The sequence below is a fragment of the Bactrocera oleae genome, chromosome 3 (genome assembly GCF_042242935.1).
Source record: "Bactrocera oleae isolate idBacOlea1 chromosome 3, idBacOlea1, whole genome shotgun sequence".
Taxonomy (NCBI): domain Eukaryota; kingdom Metazoa; phylum Arthropoda; class Insecta; order Diptera; family Tephritidae; genus Bactrocera; species Bactrocera oleae.
The window spans coordinates 28,790,175-28,812,921 of NC_091537.1; the positions used below are offsets into that span (position 1 = coordinate 28,790,175).

A 22,747-nucleotide genomic window follows, 5' to 3' on the forward strand; every position below is an offset into this window, starting at 1 on the left:
ACTTGAGGGCAGTTACCTTATAGGGCTGTAAATGCATTGCTGATCTAAACTCTTTTTAATGAAATTCTGATAAGCAGAGTTGAAACATATTTTTTCAATACAACATTAGCTATGTAGATTATTTTACTTAAATCCATTATTCAGGTAGTGTCAGTTTTAGTTCAGCATCCAAACTGTTCGCGGAATTCATGGAATGATTTCGTTATTTTTCTGTATTTTATTTTAATTATCCAAATCAGATTTTGCTTCGGCCAATATAATTAGACTAGTAAAATGTTGCAATCGCAAACATGTGTTGTGCAAATAGAAGTTCTTACTGATGGTCTCGTCGAAGTTGTGCAAGATTTGCAGCTTGAAGAGTAGTATTTACAAAATCCTATTAGGTCGAGGTGTTTTGTGAAGAAAAAGTGGATTTTGGAAGATGAATGGTCATTCAACGGCGTCAAAATGGTACACTAGATTTTTAAAGAGATTGGCATGCCTATAAGGAAGGATGTTGGAAAAATTACACGCGCTCACTAGCAGCTTTGAACAGGAGTTGTGTATTCAAATGAATAGACATAATGGTACAGAATACTATGCAAAATATTCAGAGTTTCTTATTGGTTCCGAGTCAGAGGGCTACGCTTCAAAGAAAATGGGTGTTTTTAGCGGCAATACAGGCGATTCCTAAAGTTATCGTTGCGGAAAAACAATTACATCGTAACATATAACCGTGATGATGACAATAGTTATTGTGCAAGATTTTATAAAGGTGCTTGGTGGTGGATGGAAATTGTTAATACAAGTGTCCCATCTTCTATTTTGCAGCCAGCTAAATGGAGTCTACGGAGATACAAAGCCGAAATGAAATAGAAGAAGATAAATCACTAGATGGTTGATGTTGAGGAGGTTAATTCGATGTATCTTAACATTATTAATTTTAATCTGTTGATATTATAAAGGAATTTGCTTTGGTTAAATATATATTATTTACCGAATAATAGTAATAAATTTGCAAATATTCTAGACATTCCAATTTTTATGCAGTATTTTACACAAATTATAATACCAGTTGAGTTGAAATCTGTTTGTCTGTCTGTCTGCGCATTGAATTGTGTACATAAAATTAATATATGTTGATATGGTTCTGCAGGTATTCCTTGGAATAGTGAGGTTGGTATTGCAAATGGGCGAAGTCGGACCATTGCTACGCCCATAAAATGCCGTTAAGCGAAAAACTATATGCTGCTACAGCTAAAATAAAAATTATGAAAAAAATTTAAATTCGGTACAAGAGAAAATCAGTTGTATTTAAAACTTTTTAAACAAGTGTGTGCGACCCAGCCCACTAATAAGTTTAAAGTTTGTATCTCACAAATTTTTAAGACTCATTCAAAGAACTTAGGCGAAATCGAATATCTATCACGCCGACTTTATAGAAAACAAAATATATATATTCAAAACTACCAAAACTGCGCTAACGCAAAATATGAAAATCATTTAAATTTGCAGTAAAGATGATATGGCAAGGCTGCAAATGAGCCGTTTTAAAATATATACAATGAAATTCTATATATTTCTGGATTGTCGTATATAATTTGATTCAAATTAGCTATGGGAATTGTGAGATCCTACACAGAACTTACTTGAAAAGATATTTTAACTGATTTGTATGCAAGACTGATGCCTAAATTTGATATGTTCCACCTTATACTTCAGAGAGTTATCGAAATTTTGGTAGTTTGAGTTTTGTAGAGACAAAGCCTGAAAAATCTCAAACCTTTTTGAGATGAAATAAAATGTTGAAATGCGCAATTTAAATAAAAAATTCCGCCTAAACGAAATGAAAATATCCGGTTAAGTCAAAGACGTGCGTTCGCGAGTGTGGTTATATTACAATAGCATTCTTTATTTTAAGTATATTATAATTTAGCCTAAACCTTAACCTAACGGCTTAAACTAGGGGTAAGTATGTATTAGAAAAGGAGTAAGTATAAGTATATTTCAACAGTTTCGTTAATTCATTGTAAAGGATTATTGTAATAGATAATGTGTTCTGTAATAAGTATAGTATAGGTAAGTATTTTTATAGCATAAAACATTTATAATTCATTTCAACATTATTCAATTAATCTTTTTCTTTTTGTTAAGTTAATTTTTAACATATATTTTATTTTAAAATGAATTTGTTGTAGTTTCTTTCTTATGCCCTTGAAATGTGTATTATATGTACTATATATTCGAATTTTATTTTGAGAGAAAAAAGTCACGACTTTAGATCATTTCTATGTCCACGACTGTATGTATGTGTATTTGAACGTATAAGCTTGTGTGTGGCTACTGCGGAAAGTTTTATTATGTTTACATAGTATTTTGTGTGCTGATCTATTAGAGCGCGATTTAGTTGTTTTGTATATACTACTGCTACTCCGCTGCTTTTATTTATATATATTTCATACATCGAACGTTGCAAAAACACGACTTTCCCACTTTGAAGTCCATGCACCGCAATCAGAAAATTTATTACTATTTTACTTGAAAGTGAAGTCGGCTAACAAACTATGTTACGACTGAAATGCGTTGAACTTTAACCACACGGTTGCAGCCTTATAATAGTGTATGGTATATGTAGTTGTTCATATAAGCATGCAGCTTGTGGCACGTATGCAATGTACATTTTTATAACGGAACTTGGCAAACATTTTTCGATTTCTATTTCTTGAAAGCATATATGCAAATATTACAGAATTACTTGGAGCGCCAGTGAACTTTTTGCCAAATATTCTGTGTATAGAAGCTGACTTACAACCACATTTACTTTACATCCGAAGTAGTTGCAGGTGAGCTCATGTAATTGTGTGTGCAAAGTTTCAAGCTGCAAGCGCATGTTTACCTACCTACCCACTCTCTCTGCTCTCTTTGCCGGAGTTGCGTTGCAGTTTATCTAAAGTCACTGCCGCATGTATCCCCTCCCGCCCACAACTTCACGTTTTACTACAACAAGGCAACTACTAAAAGCGACCACCAATTGCCTGCCAAATTACGCTCTTTACACTTTTTTATCTCTTTGGCACCCACGTTTGCGCTTCGCTTTTGCCGAAATTTATCGCTTTCAGTTGGCTGTGCGCGCACAAAAAGCGCAAAGTTTCCCCTACACCTCATTGACTAAGAAACGAGTATGCACACGCTGTGCTACATTATGTTCACCTCAGAAGCGCTCTCGGATCCCTTGCCAACAAAAAAGTGGAATAAAACAAGCAGAAAGCAAAACTTATTTGCTTGCACTTTCGCTTTTTGTGCTACGAGCGCGCACACAAAACACTTACACGGCACACAAATACCAAGGCAGCTAACACACCCGGCTGTCTTGAGGAACGCAGGTGCAATGCAAACATGCCTGAAATTTATACACAAAAGTTTTGCATACAATCGATGATCGTGCAATCGCTGTTAGACATGTCGCCTAGCACAATGCCTCGAACTCTACCACTTACACACCCACACAACTTGAATGAAGGCTTGGTAACGCGTGAATTTATGATTTTGTGTGAGTGAGTTTAAATTTCGGCGAGAAGTCGTGTGCTGCTTTTGTGCTGCACTTAACTGTACACACATACACGCAACCAAACGCACGTATTCACGCGCGAATAGGTACGCGCACGTATGCGCCTGTAAGTGCCGTTACGACTGCTGCTATTTTTCACTCACCTCAACTGCTACACCTGGCAGCAGAAACGTTTGTGCTGGTGGCATGTCTCGTGGCACGTATCGATAGAATTCGTTGCCGTCCTTGTACCACTTCACCGAGTACAGCGACTCGCCGTCCAAATCATAGAGGCATTCCAGTTGTGCTGATGAGCCCTTAACCACGTAATTTGGTATTCGCACTTCGACCAGCCGCAAACTTTGTGTGTAATCTGCAAATGAAACGAGCGCCGAGAAGATGGCAGCAAGGAGAAGAAAAGATGGATAAGTGTGAGTAAAGTGAGTATGCAGAAATTGGTGATAGAATTTCGCAACAGCAAGTAAAGTAAAAATGTATTTATATAGTAGTTGCAGTTATTTATGGATTCAGTATAAGACAACTGTAACTAGTGTATAATTAATGGAACAAAAGATTTCGGTTAACAAAAAAGTTTTTTTGTTATTTAAAAAATTAACTCAAAGTGATCAGTAAATGTTTTGCATTCAAAACTATTTGGCATTTCAATTAAAAAAAACGCAAAAGGCAGAAAACATAAATATGTCATGTATTTGCCGCAAGTGCCCGGTGAAGTTCATAGAAACAAAAAGAAAATGACTGCTTTTTGTTCTCTGCCACCGAGAATAAAGTACAAGATAAAGACCTTGAGACCAGTTTGCAAGTCGGGCAATACTCATGCTTCGCAATTGCTTCAATCGAAAAGCAACGAACTTAAAAATATATTATACAACTAAACTACCATTTATCTAAAAAGATTCAAGTTTCAATCATTACAGAATTGCAATACCAATTAATTCATATTGAGTTCAATTCAGAGAAATCTTGTCTTATAGCATATTTTAGCCTACTTGTATAACTCTTAGCCGTTGCTTTAATAGTTCTCGAATTTTTTATCTCTTTTAATGGACCATTATTCCGGAACGCGAGATTCTATTGCCCTATTTATTGATCCCTAGATGTTTGACTAGGTGACCTCTTTAAGGGCTCCTATGTTATTACTTTCAAAATTATCTAATACTTATCCCAAATGCAGAGTTAAGTTTTACTAGTTCGCATATTTTGTGGTTGATTATGGTCTGAGGGTCACTATATATCGACAACATCATACAATATAAATAACCTCTTGTCATTAAAATTTTGCTCCACATTTTCCTTTTGTCATCAACAACATTAAAAATATTGGTTTTAAACTGATACGACGCAGCTAGTAAATCAACGTAGAGGACGGACTTAACGTGCCTCGTTCAAAAGTAGTCAACTGTTGTCAAATTACCTGATGAAGTATGTAGGTGGCTTATGTATAGGTGCATCATTTGATGGTTTCTAGCGCTCTATGGCTTGTTGCACCGCCCTGTTTCGAACTAGGACGTATTAAAATTGAAAAACTAAATCAAAAAGTCGTGAATTAAATCATTTATGCTTTTAGTGGGCATCACTGATGGTAACATTGGCTGCATGAGAGCCCGTTTAGCCTCCTAAGAATAGTGCGCCTTCAAAACACGAATATTATATTGCTATTATAAATACCCGATAAGCCATAATTATGCTTGATCAGTAAATATTATTTCATGGAAAAGATGTTCTCTACACGGAACACGAATTCTGGAAAAAATTTGCTAGACTTTTTAACAATATTCTTTTCATAAGCTTTGTAAAGCAATTTTCCAAAGTATACTGACGTAAAAGTCAAATATGAGTTTGACCTGCAATTATATAACAAACTTGCAAACCATAACTATTGCTGATGCACGTAAACTATCTTTTTCAGAAAAAAACAAGAATAAATTGTTTTTTCCTTGGGAATTATACTAAATTAGTACAACTACATCTAAAGTAAATAAGCATTTGCAAATGATACAGATCAAAATGCTATTATTTGCACAAACACGTGGGAAATATGCAAATGTTGCACGCATCATTTAATAAATAAACATTAAATTTGCCGAGCATTGATTTAAGGTGAACGCATAATTGCGACAATACATTTTATCCCCATCTGCCAAATTTATTGAATATTACTGTACATCATCGTTGGTAAACAACAATACGCAAATAAATGGTGAATATTTACATAATTTCGGTGCAAATGTAAAAACCGGTTGAAGCGGAGATAAAACAATTTTGTAATCAATATAAAAGTTTATTGTTGATTTCAACTAAATCAAACAAGTAAGGAAGGGTAAAGTTCGGGTGTAACCGAAAATTTTATACTTTCGCAAAGTAAAGTGATATATAGGAACTTCGTAAATATTTTAGTTAAAGTACGAAGAATTGCATTCATTACTAGGCCTCACTGATTGGCCGATATTTTTAGTAAAAACTCAGCCAAATGCACTGGTTTCCCGATATTTGGTACATGAGTCATTAAGAATTGACAGCTCGAACTCGAGAATTTTTGGGCGTAAGATGATATACCTTGCGAGCATATTTCGTACAAAGTTTTGTTTTGATTACTTCATTGATATTTGATTTAAATACTGTAAAGTGAAATCATCAAAAGTAATTTAAAAATGTGTTATATGGAAGGTAGGCGTAGTTATCATTTGATTTCTTTACCATCATGGTCTGAAGTTTAATGACTAGGACTCATTATCGCGCTTTTAGTAGCTTTCAACATGACCGTTATATGGGGAGTGGGCGTGGTTATTACGCATTTTCATACCGTATAAAGAAGTGCCTAACAGATTTCTTCTCAGCAAGTTCGATAGATTTATATTCAGCGGCTTAAAAAATATTTACATTAAACATTTAAAGGGCGGGGACACGCCAATTTTGCCAACAAGTGTGCCCCGTTTCTAAAATCATATGTACTAAATTACAGTTATGTGTCTTTATTTAGTCCTTAGTTATGACACTTTATAAGTGTTCGTTTAAAGGCGTTTTGTGGTCGTGATTACACCCATCTGTGAACCTAAATTTTTGGCCAAGAAACACGTGTACCCAGTTTATCAGCATGGACAGACAAACGGAAAGAACGGACAGAGAGTCACTTGTATACTCTGTAGCAACATGTTGCGAGAGTATAAACCACTTTTATAAAACTTTTTTTTAATATAACAAGGACAATTAAGCAATAGTTTTAAAGCTATTATTAAATGAACAATTTGATTTTGGATAAGCATTCGTTAGGTACAAAATAGATGAAAGGTGAACAACAATTGCTGAGAACATACGTCAGTCTACTATACCGCGATATAGAATTTGGCGTAACGTAAATGTTGAGTTATTTAATTTATAATAAATAACTATATATAATATGTATACGAAGAAAAAAATATTTTTTTACAGAAATTTTTGTGAAATTCGAAAAAAATTATACATGTGAAAAAAGGTGTATTAATAATTGGTATTAAATCATGTTTTTATTATGACTTGCTATAGTCTTAGAGGCATTGAGCAAATTAATATACATTGTTTTTTGATCATTTTTAATCTATTCTTGATAAATTACATTTTTGAGACTTTTGACACAATCAAACTGCCTCTCGTTCTTAAAAACAGATTGAGAAAGAATTGCCAAACATTCTCAATTGGATTGAGGTCTAGAGTGCAAGCGGGCCATTCCAGGATGGGTAAATTATTTGATCGCCTTTGATGTTGCCTTTGGTGTACGAACTGCCGCATTATTGTGCTGAATATTCAATACATTTGGAAATAATCTGAACAATCCAAATACATTTTTTTCTTCTCAGAAAATATTACCTCTTCCAACTCTTCCTCCCAGAATTGGTATATTTCAGCAAATGTCAATCTAGTTTATTGTACCGCAGCGTCAACTTTAGATTAGAGACTCGCTTTGTATATTTCAGTTTGGAGTCAGCCCCTAAAATTGCTGAATTCGACGCTTCGATACTTCTAAATAAAGGCTTTGCAAAACTTGTGCGGAACTATTTGATTAATTGGCTAACCACTTTATTTCACGGATATACCTTGCATCAAGGTTTCTTCAACTCCGCTAAAAAATTTAATTATAAACAATGTTTTAACTTTAAATAGCTCTGTTTGATATTATAACGGGTGATCCAAGTAGAGGTACTTTTTTCAACATATTTCTTCAAAAATGATGCCGGTGAAAAAGTACATTTGGTTTCAACAAGATGCCGTCACTTCCCACACATCACATCAATCAATAGATTTATTGAGAGAACACTTCAGTGAGCAGATAATTTCATATTTTGGGCCGGTCGATTGGCCACCAAGATCGTGTGATATCACACCGTTAGACTTTTTCCTGTAGGGATATGTAAAGTCTAAAGTCTCTGCGGACAATCCCGCTTCGATTGAGGCCTTGTAGCAAAACATCACGCGTGTCATTCGCCAGTTACCAGAACGAGTCATCGAAAATTCGCCTCTTTCGAATGATAATAATACAATATAATAATTTGAATTTTCTGTCCTTGTTTTTTCTTAAAAAACTTAAGAAACCTCGAAATTGATCACCCTACAAATATTTGGTCTGTTGATGCACAAGTAGCTAATATTCCAATAAAAGGTCGGAGTTAGCTTTAAATAAATACAGTTATCAGATACAGATATCACTACCTCGTGCACATATTTCTAATGTGTCGTTTCCCCATTCGTATAGTTAAAATTATATGTAGGCAATTCACAAGCTTTGTCTTATGTCTTATGTCGTATTTCAATAGTCTTAATAAATATAACGCTTGTGAGCACCCCTTAAACGTTTTCTCGTCGTATAAATTTCTACATTTCACCAACTGGTATTGAATAATTAAGAATACAAAAACAAAAATGTCATGAGAAAGTGACAAAAATATAATTAAGGCTTCTTTATGTGAAAACTTTCTATGTGTTGAAACGGCGGTGTTTTAGTTTACACTGCAATATAATCATTTCCAACCACAGAAACAACAAAGTATTTTTATATTTCACTTTTCTTCAACTTAATTTACCTGAATATCGTGGCTTCCTTCCATATTATTAAAGAAATTGATGAAATTGATTTAATTTATTAATTTTTGACACCTAAACGTCAACAATAAATAAGTAAACAGATACAGCTGATAGAATAGCACACTCAAAAAACATACCTCGCCGTGCTGTATTTGTCCTATTTCAATTTTGCATGGGAAACAGCAACAGTATTGATATGACAGTCATAAAAAAATAAGACAATGTGACGATATGACACAATATGAAACCTTGTGAATACCCTAATTGTTTATGTTGGTGCTACAATTATTTCGCTGGGTGGAGATTAAAAAAAATATTGCAAAGTGAAATTGGTGAAGTCGTTGTCGAGATATGATGCAATGAGAAGTAACTTGCAATTTAATCGAATAAAAAAATTTGGCAGGTGGCAACTATATATTTTCTTCAACCAATGTTATTTTTATTGAATCTCTATATCTCGAAATAAAATTTTTTTATTAACACTCTTGTTTAAATATAACGAGTAAAAATTTTCTAAGTACATTTTATTTGTACGTATTGAGAACATTCACTCAACTATGAGAGGAGAGAGGTCGAAATAACGCATAATCAGAGATCGGAACTATGTGATTATTAGTCTCATTGTACTCACAAACATAGCATTAGTTCATAATAATAATAAGTCTCTGAGTAATAAACTATTTGGAAGAAAAGTAAAAAACTTTTTACCGCAAAAATCTAAGCCAAAATAATTAATAATGTACAAATAATAAATAAATTTACATATGTACAGTATGTAGGATAGACTGCTTTTTTTAACTATATTTTTTTTTTTCAATCCCATGGTTGAAATTTGTTGGAAATACCAATAATACCAATAGCAAAAAACCCATAGGAAATGAGATATTTACAAAAAAAGCGCAAAAACCCGATTTTTGTGACCTTTGACCTTGAAATTTAATTGTTGCGTACACCCTACCATATGTAGGTTTTGAGACAACTTTTAGGGTGTCAATATAGAGGTATTTACAGACTTGCAGCTGGGTATCTGAATTCCGAGATTCTTACCTAATTTAAGCTTAAATGACTGGACTATATGGAGATGTGGTGTAAGCAAATCAAGTATAAGCTGATCGCTAATGATTTGAAGACGACATTTAGATTCGTCTACATTAATCAAAGTCACAGAATCAGCAAGAGTAACGGATCAGTGCTCGAGTATGAACAAACATGTATTAATCGTTGCAGTTGTCTGATGTAAAATATACTTTTCTATCATTCTTATGAGCTGAGACAGTTACAAATATTTTTCGCTTTCTAATTTCCAGTATTCTCCATACATATTATACACTTTATGAAGAGATTTAGAGATTTTTTTAACCCACAAAGGTGCTACTTACTTAATTTTATAAAATATTGTACTAACTTGAACTATTTTCTTGATATTCAGAATCTCAAAATCGGCTTTATGGCAACAAATTGGGGCTAATATCTGATTCCCGAGATAGAATTCTGTCATTGTCTATATTTGACAAAGCCTGACGGACGTCAAAGTCCATTTAAATACAACGAACTAAAATTAGGTACTCACAAATACACCATTTTTATACTCTTGCAACATGTTGCTACAGAGGTAAAAACCCATATCGATTTCAACCAAATTCGGCACATAACATTCCTCTCATATTTCTATGTTGTGGGCGAAATCGGATTACATCCACGCCTATTTCCCATATAACACCATTTAAAATTCAATCCGATTCTTTCACTTTTCACTACTATGCAAATCAAGCACCAATGATTGTATCCGAATAAAACTTTGCATGAATAATACGTTTAAAGTATGCCACCTTGTGACCAAAAATTGTCTAAATCGAACCAAAACTGTTCAAGTCTCTAAGTACTGAATATGTGGCCCCAGTGCCTAGTTGACATTTTACCGAAAATATCGGTTAATGTGTAAGATATATAATTGATATTCATATGATAAAATAATAAATAAATAAATGAAACTCTCGATAATAGTATGTCTTTGGGTCAAAAATAGGTTGAATCGGATCAATAATTAGTAAAAAATTTTGCCAACACCTGAAGTAATTTCCCGGGCTTTGATCCTTGCAAGTTGCGAAAATATAAAATGTTCAGTTACACCCGAACTAAGAACTTCCTCACTTGTTTAGAATATAGTTTTCATAATCAGTTCATAGAATCCGTATTGAGCCCCGCAACTTATTTGTATCATGTTTTGTAAATATTTAAAATTCTTCGTCGAAAAGTCAAGAATTATTATGAAGAAATATTTGATTTGTTATTTGTTCCATAACATCTGAGTTTAAAAATAAATATTCGGGCGTTAATTTCAAATTTTTGGTCTCTGCACGAGTTATTTATGATTTTGATATGAATCAACAAAGATATGAGCAGAACTTAGGAGAACACCAGATCTTGGTGTGACTTCCCATTAAACAAAATAGGGCTTTTAACTGATGTACTTATTTTATCTCATAGCACCTTCAATCATGTTTTTTCAGTTATTTCAACTTATTATTAAATTATAATTTGATAAACTGTCAAGAGTCTCCAGATATCGTGTTGTTTAATAATTTCTAATTATAACTGTAAACGCAAAGCTTCACAGGACAATATGAGATGGTGAAGAGATGAAGTTAATAAATACGACTACTTATATCACAAACATTTTTAACACACTTTTCCATTTACTAAAATAGACAAAGCTTTCTTTTCAAAATAAAAACCTGCTTATGGAAAATAATAGTTTAAAACTGGATATACCATACCTATATGATGATGGGCATGTGAAAAACGATAGACAGTGGCAATATTATATACACAAACACCTACTAAATCTGCGGTTCCCACCCAAGCCTGCATATATAAATATATTTAATACTATACTCTAAGTGATGAGCGGTAAGTGTCGCTAGTGATTCAAAGGGGGTATGTGCTCACTTATTTCACAATAATAGAAAACCAATATATTAGTGTGCAGTGCATATTAGTATACCATATATTAGAGTTCTCGTTCGTTGTGGGGATAAATGTTGATGTGCTTACCGTGAAAGCTACATATTTTCTATCATTATAGAATAAAGCACTTACTGAAAGCAGAAATAACCCAGTGAAGTATGCAGTGAGTTTGAACATTTTGCTCTAGGAAATAATAAAACATTTGATTATATATGTGTTCATTAACATAGATCGGGGTGTTGAAACAAAGCTGAAAAGTTTATATCATGTAAGCCGAATCTGATTAAGGTTTGACTCTGTATATTAATAGACAAAAAAGATATACGGCAACTTCCTCACAGAACTGTGGCCACTATCTCCATATAGCAATTCTTGAGACTTCAAATACATCGTTGATTTTTCTGCTTGGTTAAGTACCAAAGTAATGCATTAATATGCTTGTGTTGATGTGGCTCTATGTGGTTGCATTATCAGCGAGAACGTATTAGGTAAAGAGTTCACGCTTAGTTTAAATGTAACATATTTCTGCCTCAAGCGCAGCATTTGGGGAATAGAACAAGCACACACGTACACAAAGTCGCATACATATACACTAATACAAATGTGCATCCATTATTATGCTTGCCAGCGCTCCGTTTGTATTTATATTTACATACACATATATATATATATAAATGTACATATATTCATATGTATGTGTACCAACGGCAGATGACCTGTGGCAATTTGCTCTGAGATAACAATAAAATGCAAAAGATATTAGCAAATGGCAGTGGCAATGCCACCAGTGGCCACGCGGCGTACACAAGGCGCTACAACAAGCACGCTCACACGAATTTATATAAATATATAATCACATCTCTGCTTCTACTTGTTTGCATGTGTGCTTATGGTGGATTTGGCTAGAGCATACATATAGGCGAATCTGTAAGTAACTAAGTGTTTTTGCGGCCTTGTGGTCCTGTGGCCACTGAGTAACAACATGTGGGAAAAATAAAAATTAATTTATTATCAGTGGTATCGCATAAAGTTGAAAGATTTGTGGTTCAATTAAATGATATTGCAAGAAAAGCGCAGGATACGAAAAGTGCTCAAAGTTTGCTCCCTTCGCATAGCGGCATTAGTTGTCGCGTTATATCGGTTGAATGTGTTGAATATCTGTGCGCATAAACACACTTATGGTTACTAATCTGCCCTCATTTGTTGTTAAAGTGTGAGAAGAAGGAGACGCTTTAGAAGTGGCTCTTTGTTTTATTAAAGATGAAACTTTTTATATAGTAGTTAATATTTATGTGGATACAAGTGGCAAACATTTAGAACAAGATATTCATAAACACTTTTGAAAGCTTACATGTAAGCAATCTCTTACAACGAAATTAATTTTTAAGTGAAATTTAAATACCTCAACTCTTTAATTCTATAAGCTTGCATCAAAATGTGGTATAACTGCTACACCTAATAACTATGCCCACCTTCTAAATAACGGTATTGATCTTCATATCAAGAAAATGCGTTTTATTCGAAAACAGTTCGAAACAAAATTTACGGCTTTCACCTCCATTGATTTTTATACTCTCGCAACCTGTTGCTACAGAGTATAATAGTTTTGTTCACCTAACGGTTGTTTGTATCACCTAAAACTAATCGAGTTAGATATAGGGTTATATATATATAAATGATCAGGATGAAGAGACGAGTTGAAATCCGGGTGACTGTCTGTCCGTCCGTCCGTCCGTCCGTCCGTCTGTCCGTCCGTCCGTGCAAGCTCTAACTTGAGTAAAAATTGAGATATCTTTATGAAACTTGGTAGACATGTTTCTTGGTACCGTGAGACGGTTGGTATTGCAGATGGTCGTAATCGGACCACTGCCACGCCCACAAAACGCCATTAATCAAAAACAAATAACTTGCGATAACTAAGCTCCGCAATAAGATACAAGACTGTTACTTGGTACACAGGATAACATTAGGGAGGGGCAACTGCAGTTAAACTTTTTTTTTTAAAGTGGGCGTGGTCCCGCCTCTAATAGGTTTAATGTGCATATCTCCTAAACCGCTAATGCTATAATAACAAAATTCACTAGAAGCAAATGTTTTTAGTACTTCTATTGACGGTGTGAAAATAGTAGAAATCGGGTGGCAACTCCGCCCACTCCCCATATAACGGTACTGTTAAAAACTACTAAAAGCGCGATAAATCAAGCACTAAACACGCCAGAGACATTAATTTTTATCTCTGAGATGGTATGAAATGACTTTATAGGAACCGAGTTCAAAATTAGTCAGTGGACGTGGCACAGCCCACTTTTAGGTGAAAACCCATATCTTGAGATCTGCTTAACCTATTTCAACCAAATTCAGTGCATAACGCTCTTTTCATGTTTCTATGTCATAGTGCGAAAATGGGCGAAATCGGACTTCAACCACGCTTACTTCCCATGTAACACCATTTTCAATTCCATCTGATTCTTTCACTTTCCACTATGCAAATCAGGTAACAATGATTATATAGCCCTTCCTTACTTGTTATACTCTCGCAACCTGTTGTTTTTTGTTGATTTTGAGCAGCAAACTGTCTGTAAAAAAGCTTTCGCATTCAGAGATTTGTCCAACACCTTATTCGATATCGGTTATGGTTTCGATTCTTGAACAACCTCTTTTTATGTTCAACAAAATTTATTTTTTGGATCCTTTGATTATTATCGGCTTTAGCAAAATATTTCCATAGCTTCGGCTATCTCATCTCAAACCACCTCTTTTTTGTGGTCATCAAAATATAAATATTTATACCATAAACAGGGTATATTAAGTTTGCCACGAAGTTTGTAACACCCAGAAGGAAACATTGGAGAACCTATAAAATATATAATAAATCATCAGCATACGAACTAATCCTTTAGTTTTTTAACTATCGATCTGAAATGAACCTGATCTTTCCTCACTAGGAAGCTGCTCATTCGACGGAACGGCCTATATCGGACCACTATGGCATATAGCTGCAATACAAACTGAAAAATGAGAATCAAGTGATTGTATGGAAAACTCTTTCATTTTTATTCCAAAAAAATTTTTTACCTTTAAGGAGGTGATATAAAATAAAAGGCTTACACTCCTACATAAATTTAAAAACAGAAAATAATTTATCAATTGTCATAAGGAAGATCTCATTTATAATCGCTGAAAGGTATTTATAAATATTCAAATTCGTAAAAGATAAACATCATCAGGTTAGCACACCTAAGGTTTAAATAGTTTCGATTAATTTCTATTAAAACTACTATCAAAACTAAAATAGCTATAATTCTAAATGATGATTATTACCGAATCAATTTTCTACTAAATAAAACAACAATTAGCACTTTACCTGCTTTTTCTAAATATTTTAGCATTTTATCCGAAATCTACAGAAAAATTAACAATTTAAATTAGGTCATCAGGTTAGCACATATCCCTTTTTTCAGTATTTTTAAACACTTTAAAGCAAGAACATATTTCTAAACATATACATGCATTAACTAATTTAAACATTTGTATATTATTTTAATAACGAGTCGATCCCGACTAGTTTAGAATAATCTCATAGATCCAACTGAGTAGGGATTCGAACAATTTTACAATATTTAATTAAATTAATGACCAAGCACTTTGATTACCTTCAACTAATTTCTATTTAGTGGAATATTGTCGACTATATTCGAAAAATTTGGGATCAAACTATCCCCACATCTTCTATTATGTACATGCCCGGGGATTAAGGCGACAACTGCAATTAATCGACGTTTTTCTCTTCAATTCCAGACTTTAAAACCCGGGCAGTGTAAATCGATGCCTTATCGCGTCGTGCAAATTTCCTAAAAAAATTGTTGAAATGGGGACAAGCAGTTTTCACTAGGTCTTTTTTCGCGTTTTAACTCATATTAGCATTGAAAAGTTGCAGGTTGCGATATTAGAAGATGGCTCCACACAGTTCTACACCGCTCACACGTTCCAACTAATATTCCTCTTTTCGAAGATAATGGAAATAATAACTGTATCCATGTATCCATCAGACCCTTCCAAATTAAATTTCTTTTAATCTAAAAAGACAACCTAGCGTCAATCAGATCTTCAGGCCTGGTGCTCCGTTGGAAAATGTAATCGTATTTCTCTTCGAGCATAGTTAATACGCGGTTTTTTCTTTAGTTTTAATATTGGGTAAAGTAAAAAGTTCGAAAAAAGTTTCAAAAGATGATAACTTTGTGTACATTTGTCCGATTTAAGTCAAATATGCGCCGTTTTATTCGTAAACTTGTTGTAAACAAGATGCCAACTTCATTATACCCCTCTCGCAGAAGACTGAGTCCCTATTGGCAAAAAACTCGGAGAGCCAATTTTCATAGGCCTCTCTTGAGGCTAACTTCTCATTATTAAGCGCGTTCGCCATGGACAGGAAAATATGGTAATCACTTGGTTCCAGGTCCGGACTATAAGGTGGGTGTATTACGACCTCCCACCCGAGCTCCCGGAGCTTCTGCCGCGTCACCAAAGACGAAAAGTTAGCAGCTCGTAGTAGATGATTCCTTGCCAATCCCACCAAACACACAGCAAAACCTTCCTGGCCGTCAATCCGGTCTTGGCCACCGTCTGGGCCGCTTCCCCGAGCTTTGACCACGACCGTTTGCGCTCGATGTTGTCACAAGTGACCCATTTTTCATCGCCAGTCACAATCCGCTTCAGAAACGGGTCGATTTTGTTGCGATTCTGCAGCGATTTGCAGATGGAAATTCGGTCCATTATGTTTTTTGCGTTAGTTCGTGTGACACCCAAACATCGAGCTCCTTTTTGAATCCAAGGTTATGCAAATGGTTCCAAACGGTTTTCTGGCTTATCTTTAGTTCCTCAGCAATTAAATAAGTGCTCACGTGACGGTCTGTTTCCACTATTTCCATGATTTTATCACAATTTTCGACGACAGTCCTCCCGAACGGAACCTAGCAAACCACTTTTGTGCTACACGTTCGTTTACAGTATCGGGCCCATGAACTAAATTAATGTTTTCAGCCGATTTGGCTGCTTTTTCGCTTTGATCGAAGAAAAATTGTAAAATATAGCGAATTTTCTCTTTGTTGGTGTCCATCTTTGACGAGCGCTCTCAACGAACTGAGTAAATCAATCGAAAAACTGTCAAAGACAAACTTTTAGCGCGAATAAACACGCCGTATAGTATGACATGATGCGACTCGTAACACTAGTACTATGGACAATAACGACATCTCTTAGATAAAAACCGAACGAACTTTTTACTTCACCTAATATATTCAAATATAGATCATTTTTTATCACCCTTCTAACAGTAGATAAGCTTGTTTTAGCACCTGCATTAGTTAGATGCTTTTTCTAAATTTCATCACGTTATTGTAACTTCATTATTTCGACTATACTCCAATTTATTTCGCAAGAAATTTGTGTATAATTTCTAATTTATAATTTTTTTGATATTTTAATTATTAAAAGCTGTATATTTTGACAAGCTTCGATTATTGCTTTCTCTTCAACTGAGAACGATTCTCCTTTACTCATACATATAAAAGACAATACAGCATTTGAACAATGAAAAATTTTTTGGTGTTATTACGTATTCAAACTACGCAAGTCAAGATGATGTAAAAATTAAGCACACACTTTTCGTTAAAAAAATAACAGAAAATAGCAAAAATCGTATAACGAGTCATTCTTATCGCATGTTATCCTTACGAATGACTGTTCATGCAAAGATGAGAAAATCAGAAAACAATAAAGTAGCTGAAAGTTTATAACAAAAAAATCAGAAGCAATTTTTTTAAGCTGATGAAGGTGTGCTAACTTGGTGACGTATATATTATATTATATAAAAGTACGTGTATATACGCAGCTCGTTGACAAACAGTACGACAAGCCATTTGACGGCAAATATAATTAAGTGACCTACGCTGCATGAAAGCAAAGAATGGAGACGAATGAAAACGGAAGAAGTGATAAACGCTCGATAATTATTCAACGGTAGGTCTTACAAAAACACATACATATAACAGCATACAAAACTACACATAATTTCTGTCTAGCAATAAATTGAAAACAATTAATAATCGACAGCAAACAGCAGGAAATGAGCAAGAACTGCTTACAGGAACTTGCATTAAGCACAAGAAAAAACAGAAAATAAGTAATGAAGGGCTAAGTCCGGGTGTAACCAAACATTTTATACTCTTGCAACTTGCAAGGATGAAAGCCGGGTACTTACTTTTAGGCGTTGGAAAAACTTTATATTATCATTAAAAGGGGCTAAGGGAAGTGTTAATCTGATTCTACCTCTATTTGACATACGAGCATAATATTATCAGAAAAAGATTTGTTCTCACAGATTGAACGATATTTTCCACAAAAAGCTCGCCATAGGAACATACTTGGTATTTGGGATATGATGAACATTTATATATACATAACCCAATATCTATCTCGATTAGTTTAAGGTGATTCAAATAACCGTTAGGGGAACAAAACTATTATACTCTGTAAATATATGTTGCAAGAGTATAACAACAGCTATAAAATAATTGACAAACGATATAAAGTGAAGCGTGCTTGAGCACGGATTATCTATGCCGGTCTTGTGGCCTCCACATCTGTAGGTAGGTACACGAGGTCTGATAAATGAGCGATGGAAATACGACAAATTACCGTAAAACCCACAAATACTTAAGAATCCAGCGCGGTAGGCAGATATGCGGTAAGCAGAGGCGGAGATTTGGAGTCAAGAAAGCATATTATTTTGGCTGCAATCGATTTCTAGCGCTTATAGTCGGTAAAGTTGTAAGTTTATTGTTTGTTTATTGAAAAATAATTGCGCATCATGGTAGCGACATCCGACATCCGCAACAACAACAACCGTATAAAATGAATGTATGGAATTTCTTCAGGCGGCTGGAGCGACGGACATTGAACGAACAGCAGCGGGGCCGATGAATCCCAGCGATAACCCGCAGGTAACCTCTTATGCGCTACTCAAAGGAACCAAGTCGAGCGCACAAGCACAACACTCCATGCATATTTGGTTTATCTTTTGGAGTTTAACATCGTTCATCCACATCTTTTTTTCGGTTTTGCTGTGCTCATTTTTCATTGAATTTTGCGTTTTGGCTTCTGATACATGACATAGATAGCTCTATATAGATATACTATGTGTGCATATAAGCTGACATGTTGTTGTTGTTACTGCCATCAATAGACTCTTTGTTGCTGTTATTATGTTACTTATCTGTTGCTGGTGCTGTTCTTTTTGCAGCCGTTTGCTGCTGGCTCTTCGCTGCTGTTGTTTTCCGTTTATGGACAAATGGTTTTAGCATATCGTCTAAATCAATCTGTTAACAATACTTATGGGGATTTTGCTCAATTTTCACACTTCCAACTTTGAATAAATGAGCTGAAAGTATAACAAAAAACAACTTTACTTAACCACGAATCCTGCATAACAATGCGGCAGCAACAAGCAGCTGCATAGCACATCTCAAAGTAGATTGCTGGCTGTTGTTGAAATCTGTGTCCACACGCTAAACTCAACGCCCACTGCCGTGCGGTTGTAGTGAAATTTCGGTCCGTGTCTGCGAGCTTTCAGTTAGTCATTGCTCATGCCTTCGATCCCGCTAGACGGCCTTTGCCGTGGCCTTATGTAGCTTATCTATGAGGTTATAAAATTTATTGAACTTCAAAGTGTAGACCAAAAAGCAATGCTGAAAACTGAAAGCTGCGTCTTTTATGAAATTTTATTAAATGTATCCGCATGGAATTTGATTGCAATGGCTAAGCGGTTAACCAATTTTCAATAAGGTCGACAAACGTTGAAAGGTTTGAGTTAAAGTGGTAAGATTATAGACGTAGTAGATGCAGCAGTGAAACTATGAGGTTTTGTGAAAAATCAAAGATGTGTTATGTGGTGAGATGAAGGATCCATACAAAGCCAATTACAAATAGAATATTTCAAAATAATTTATGTAACTGAAGTTCATTTCAAGCCAGTTTTTTTTCCATCAATAAATAGCGTTTGGTTATCTTAAGAAAACCTTCAGCACTTCTAAAGTTTCACAGGCGCAGAAAATTTGGTTGCTTTTCACTCAATGACAACTTATTTAAAACTATCTAAAATCGTTCTTTATACCAAGAAATATGAGTACTCTTCGCTAATTGATTGAGTAAAATAAGTTATTGCTGTTTTGGGACAGCCTTGAGGAAGTTCATTTTATTATAAAAATTGTGTATATTTTCTTATGGCTCAAAAAGACAGACAATGATAAGAAAATTTCTGTTATCTTTATTGGTGAATAATAAAGTTAATAATTACAGTCACAAATCAACCTTTATTATCTGGCCAAAGTTAGTGCCACCCCATATTTACAATGCTGTGTTTAGCAGTTCGCCTAGAAGGAATAGTAATCAGAAAAACGAATGCACTCCCTGGTATTATATATTATACATGTACGAATGTGTACTCAGTTACCGCTACACCTTGCTGTTACCTTTTAAATGTAATTGAAGCTAAACAAGTGTGAGTGAACGCACTATAACGGTGGCGCAGCGTGTGGGTGATGAAAGTGCAAAGTTTCATTTGGCAAAACGTCCATCGACAAATGAAAGTTGTATGCAACCGAAGAAAATTAATTAACAAACAAATGTGCGTCGAAAAAGGAAGCCAAACCAGCAAAAATTGGGGGAAAATAAATTACGAAAGCGTGAGCTGCATACTCTTATTACCTTTATTACAGTCAGGTTGCAGACATGTAACGACAGCCGGTGTGAAGTGAGTAAGGTGTTAGAGAGGTGCATGGAAGACACGAAAGCAACGCAATGTGACTGAAGCTGACATTAACAAAAGTCGGAAGGTTCAACAAACCGAATGCAGATATCAGTATTGTATTTCACAAAGTAATGCATTACCTATTGATTACTTAGGCTAATCAAAATTCAAATGTAATGATTACTATTCGATGTTTATTTATCGTAAAATATATATGTATATGAGGTAATTAGTAAAATTCTTATAGGTTATTTCAGTTAATCAAAATTTAAAACAAAATTAATAATTATACGAAAAAGAATTATACTAACAAGCAATATTTTTCAAAATTTATAAGATAAAACTACAAGCGATTTTAGGAAGCTTTTTTTCAGAAACAAAATAATACAATTAGGCAATTTACAAGCTTCGTCTTATGTCTTATGTCGTATTTCAATAGCTTAAAAAATACGACACTTGTGAGCACCCCTTATTTGTTGTATGTCGTATTATGTAATATTTCTACACTTCACCAGCTGGTAATGAAAAATTAAGAATACAAAAATGCCACGGAAAAGTGACAAAAATAAAATCAAAGCTTCTTTATGTTGAAACAGCGGCATTTTGGTTCACATTGCAACCACAGAAACAACAAAATATTTTTTATATTTTACTTTTCTTTAACTTAATTTATTAGCCACGATATTCAGGCTTCCTTCCATATTATTAAAGAAATTGATGAAGCTTATTTAATTTATTAATTTTAGACACTTAAACGTCAACAATAAAAAAGTACAGATACAGCCGATAGAATAGCACACTCAAAAAACATACCTCGCCGTTTGGATTTGTCGTATTTAAATTTTGTATGGGAAACAACAACAGTGTTGATATGACAGTCATAAACAAATAAGACAATACGACGATATGGCACAATATGACACCTTGTGAATACCCTAAATATTTCTTACTTTGTTATAAGATCGTGAAAGGTTGTACGTTTAAATCTGCGCCTGCTATTTCTAGATTATCTTAGGTTTCTGGCTTCAGCGTTTAAATGCAACTGTAACCTTGTAGCATGTTACAATGCTGCTTCGCGAATAACAACGGGACCGTTTTGATATGAAAGTCACGGTGTGAATTCGAATTGCGCACTATGGGGCATTTACAATTTTTCTCAAAATTTTATTTTGGTTCCTTTGCACAGTTTCGTATGTATATCAGTTCAGCGCTTCCCCACAGTTGAACTCCGTATATTCAAATTGGTTTCAATATTAATATTTTATTTTGTGTTGTTAAGGGTGATTCCTTCCCGAGTTTAGCTCTGCAACTTTTTTTGTGTGTGCCATGGTGCTATCGAACGTCTGTGATACGTCTAGAAAAACTGCTGTGCAGATGTTCTTATTTTGTATTGCATCTTCTATTATGCTTGTTATCCGATGTTCTTGGTCGACGACGAGGCTTTACATGAGCTTTTCTGAGTTTTTTGTATCACAAAGATTTCAGATTCCATGACATGGGAACGTATATAAGGTTTAGCCAAGCGTTTATAATCGGTGTAAGCTTTGTTAGTGCTTTGCGCGATAGATTTTTCACTACATCAGCAGTTATAAGGTCAAAGCCAGGAGTCTTTTTTAGTTTGAATCTAGTTTTGATGAAACTGAAAACTTCCTTATTTGTTGTTGGTTGAATTACAATTTCATGTAGCGAAGCTACGGAAATATACCATGGAATGCAAATGCACTAAAAGTTTTAGCTAATTTATCTGAAAAAACTTTCGCTTTTTCTTTCACTTTTTGTAAGGATGGTTTGATAAAATTGCTTTTCGGGTATTTTTTTCAGCTTACCAAAGAGAATTTTTGTTTGTTATAAGTAAATGTGTTTTGTTTAGCATTTCATCATAGAAAGACTTACGCGTGAACAACGTATACAAATCGTTCAAGTTTATTACGAAAATTCAATTTCTGTAAAGAATGTGTTTCGCGCGATTTGCGCCTTGGTCAACATATTCGGCCTACTGAGCGTCATCTTGAGACCCAGCATTCACTATTGGATAGTACTCGACCGAATAGACCACATCTAGCACGCAGTGAAGAATATATAGCGGCCGTAACAGAGAGTGTACACGAAGGCCGTGGAGAGTTGACTCGGTGCCGGTCGCAGCAACTCGGACTGACGTATGAAACTACTTGGCGCATTTTACGTCGAGATCTTAAATTGAAAGCGTACAAAATACTGCTTGTGCATGAACTGAAGACGCTTGACCTTCCCAAGCTACATCGCTTCGCTCTATGGGCTCTCGAAGAATTCCAAGAAGATCCGACGTTTTCGAGCCAAATTGTGTTCAGCAGCCATGTGGTCCATTTCTAGCTCTATGGGTATGTAAGCAAACAAAA

The 22,747-nt window shown here is 34.7% G+C and overlaps 1 protein-coding gene across 3 annotated transcripts in view; it reads right to left on the bottom strand.

Moving 5' to 3' along the window:
• The window catches only part of beat-IIIc (beaten path IIIc), a 130,598-nt gene that overhangs the window by 9,847 nt on the left and 98,004 nt on the right, over positions 1-22,747 (bottom strand). For all 3 annotated transcript variants that reach the window (XM_014235115.3, XM_036375456.2, XM_036375466.2), the window contains exon 3: positions 3,691-3,899. In XM_014235115.3, coding sequence (XP_014090590.2) covers positions 3,691-3,899 — 209 coding nt within the window. The remainder of the gene's footprint in view (positions 1-3,690; positions 3,900-22,747) is intronic.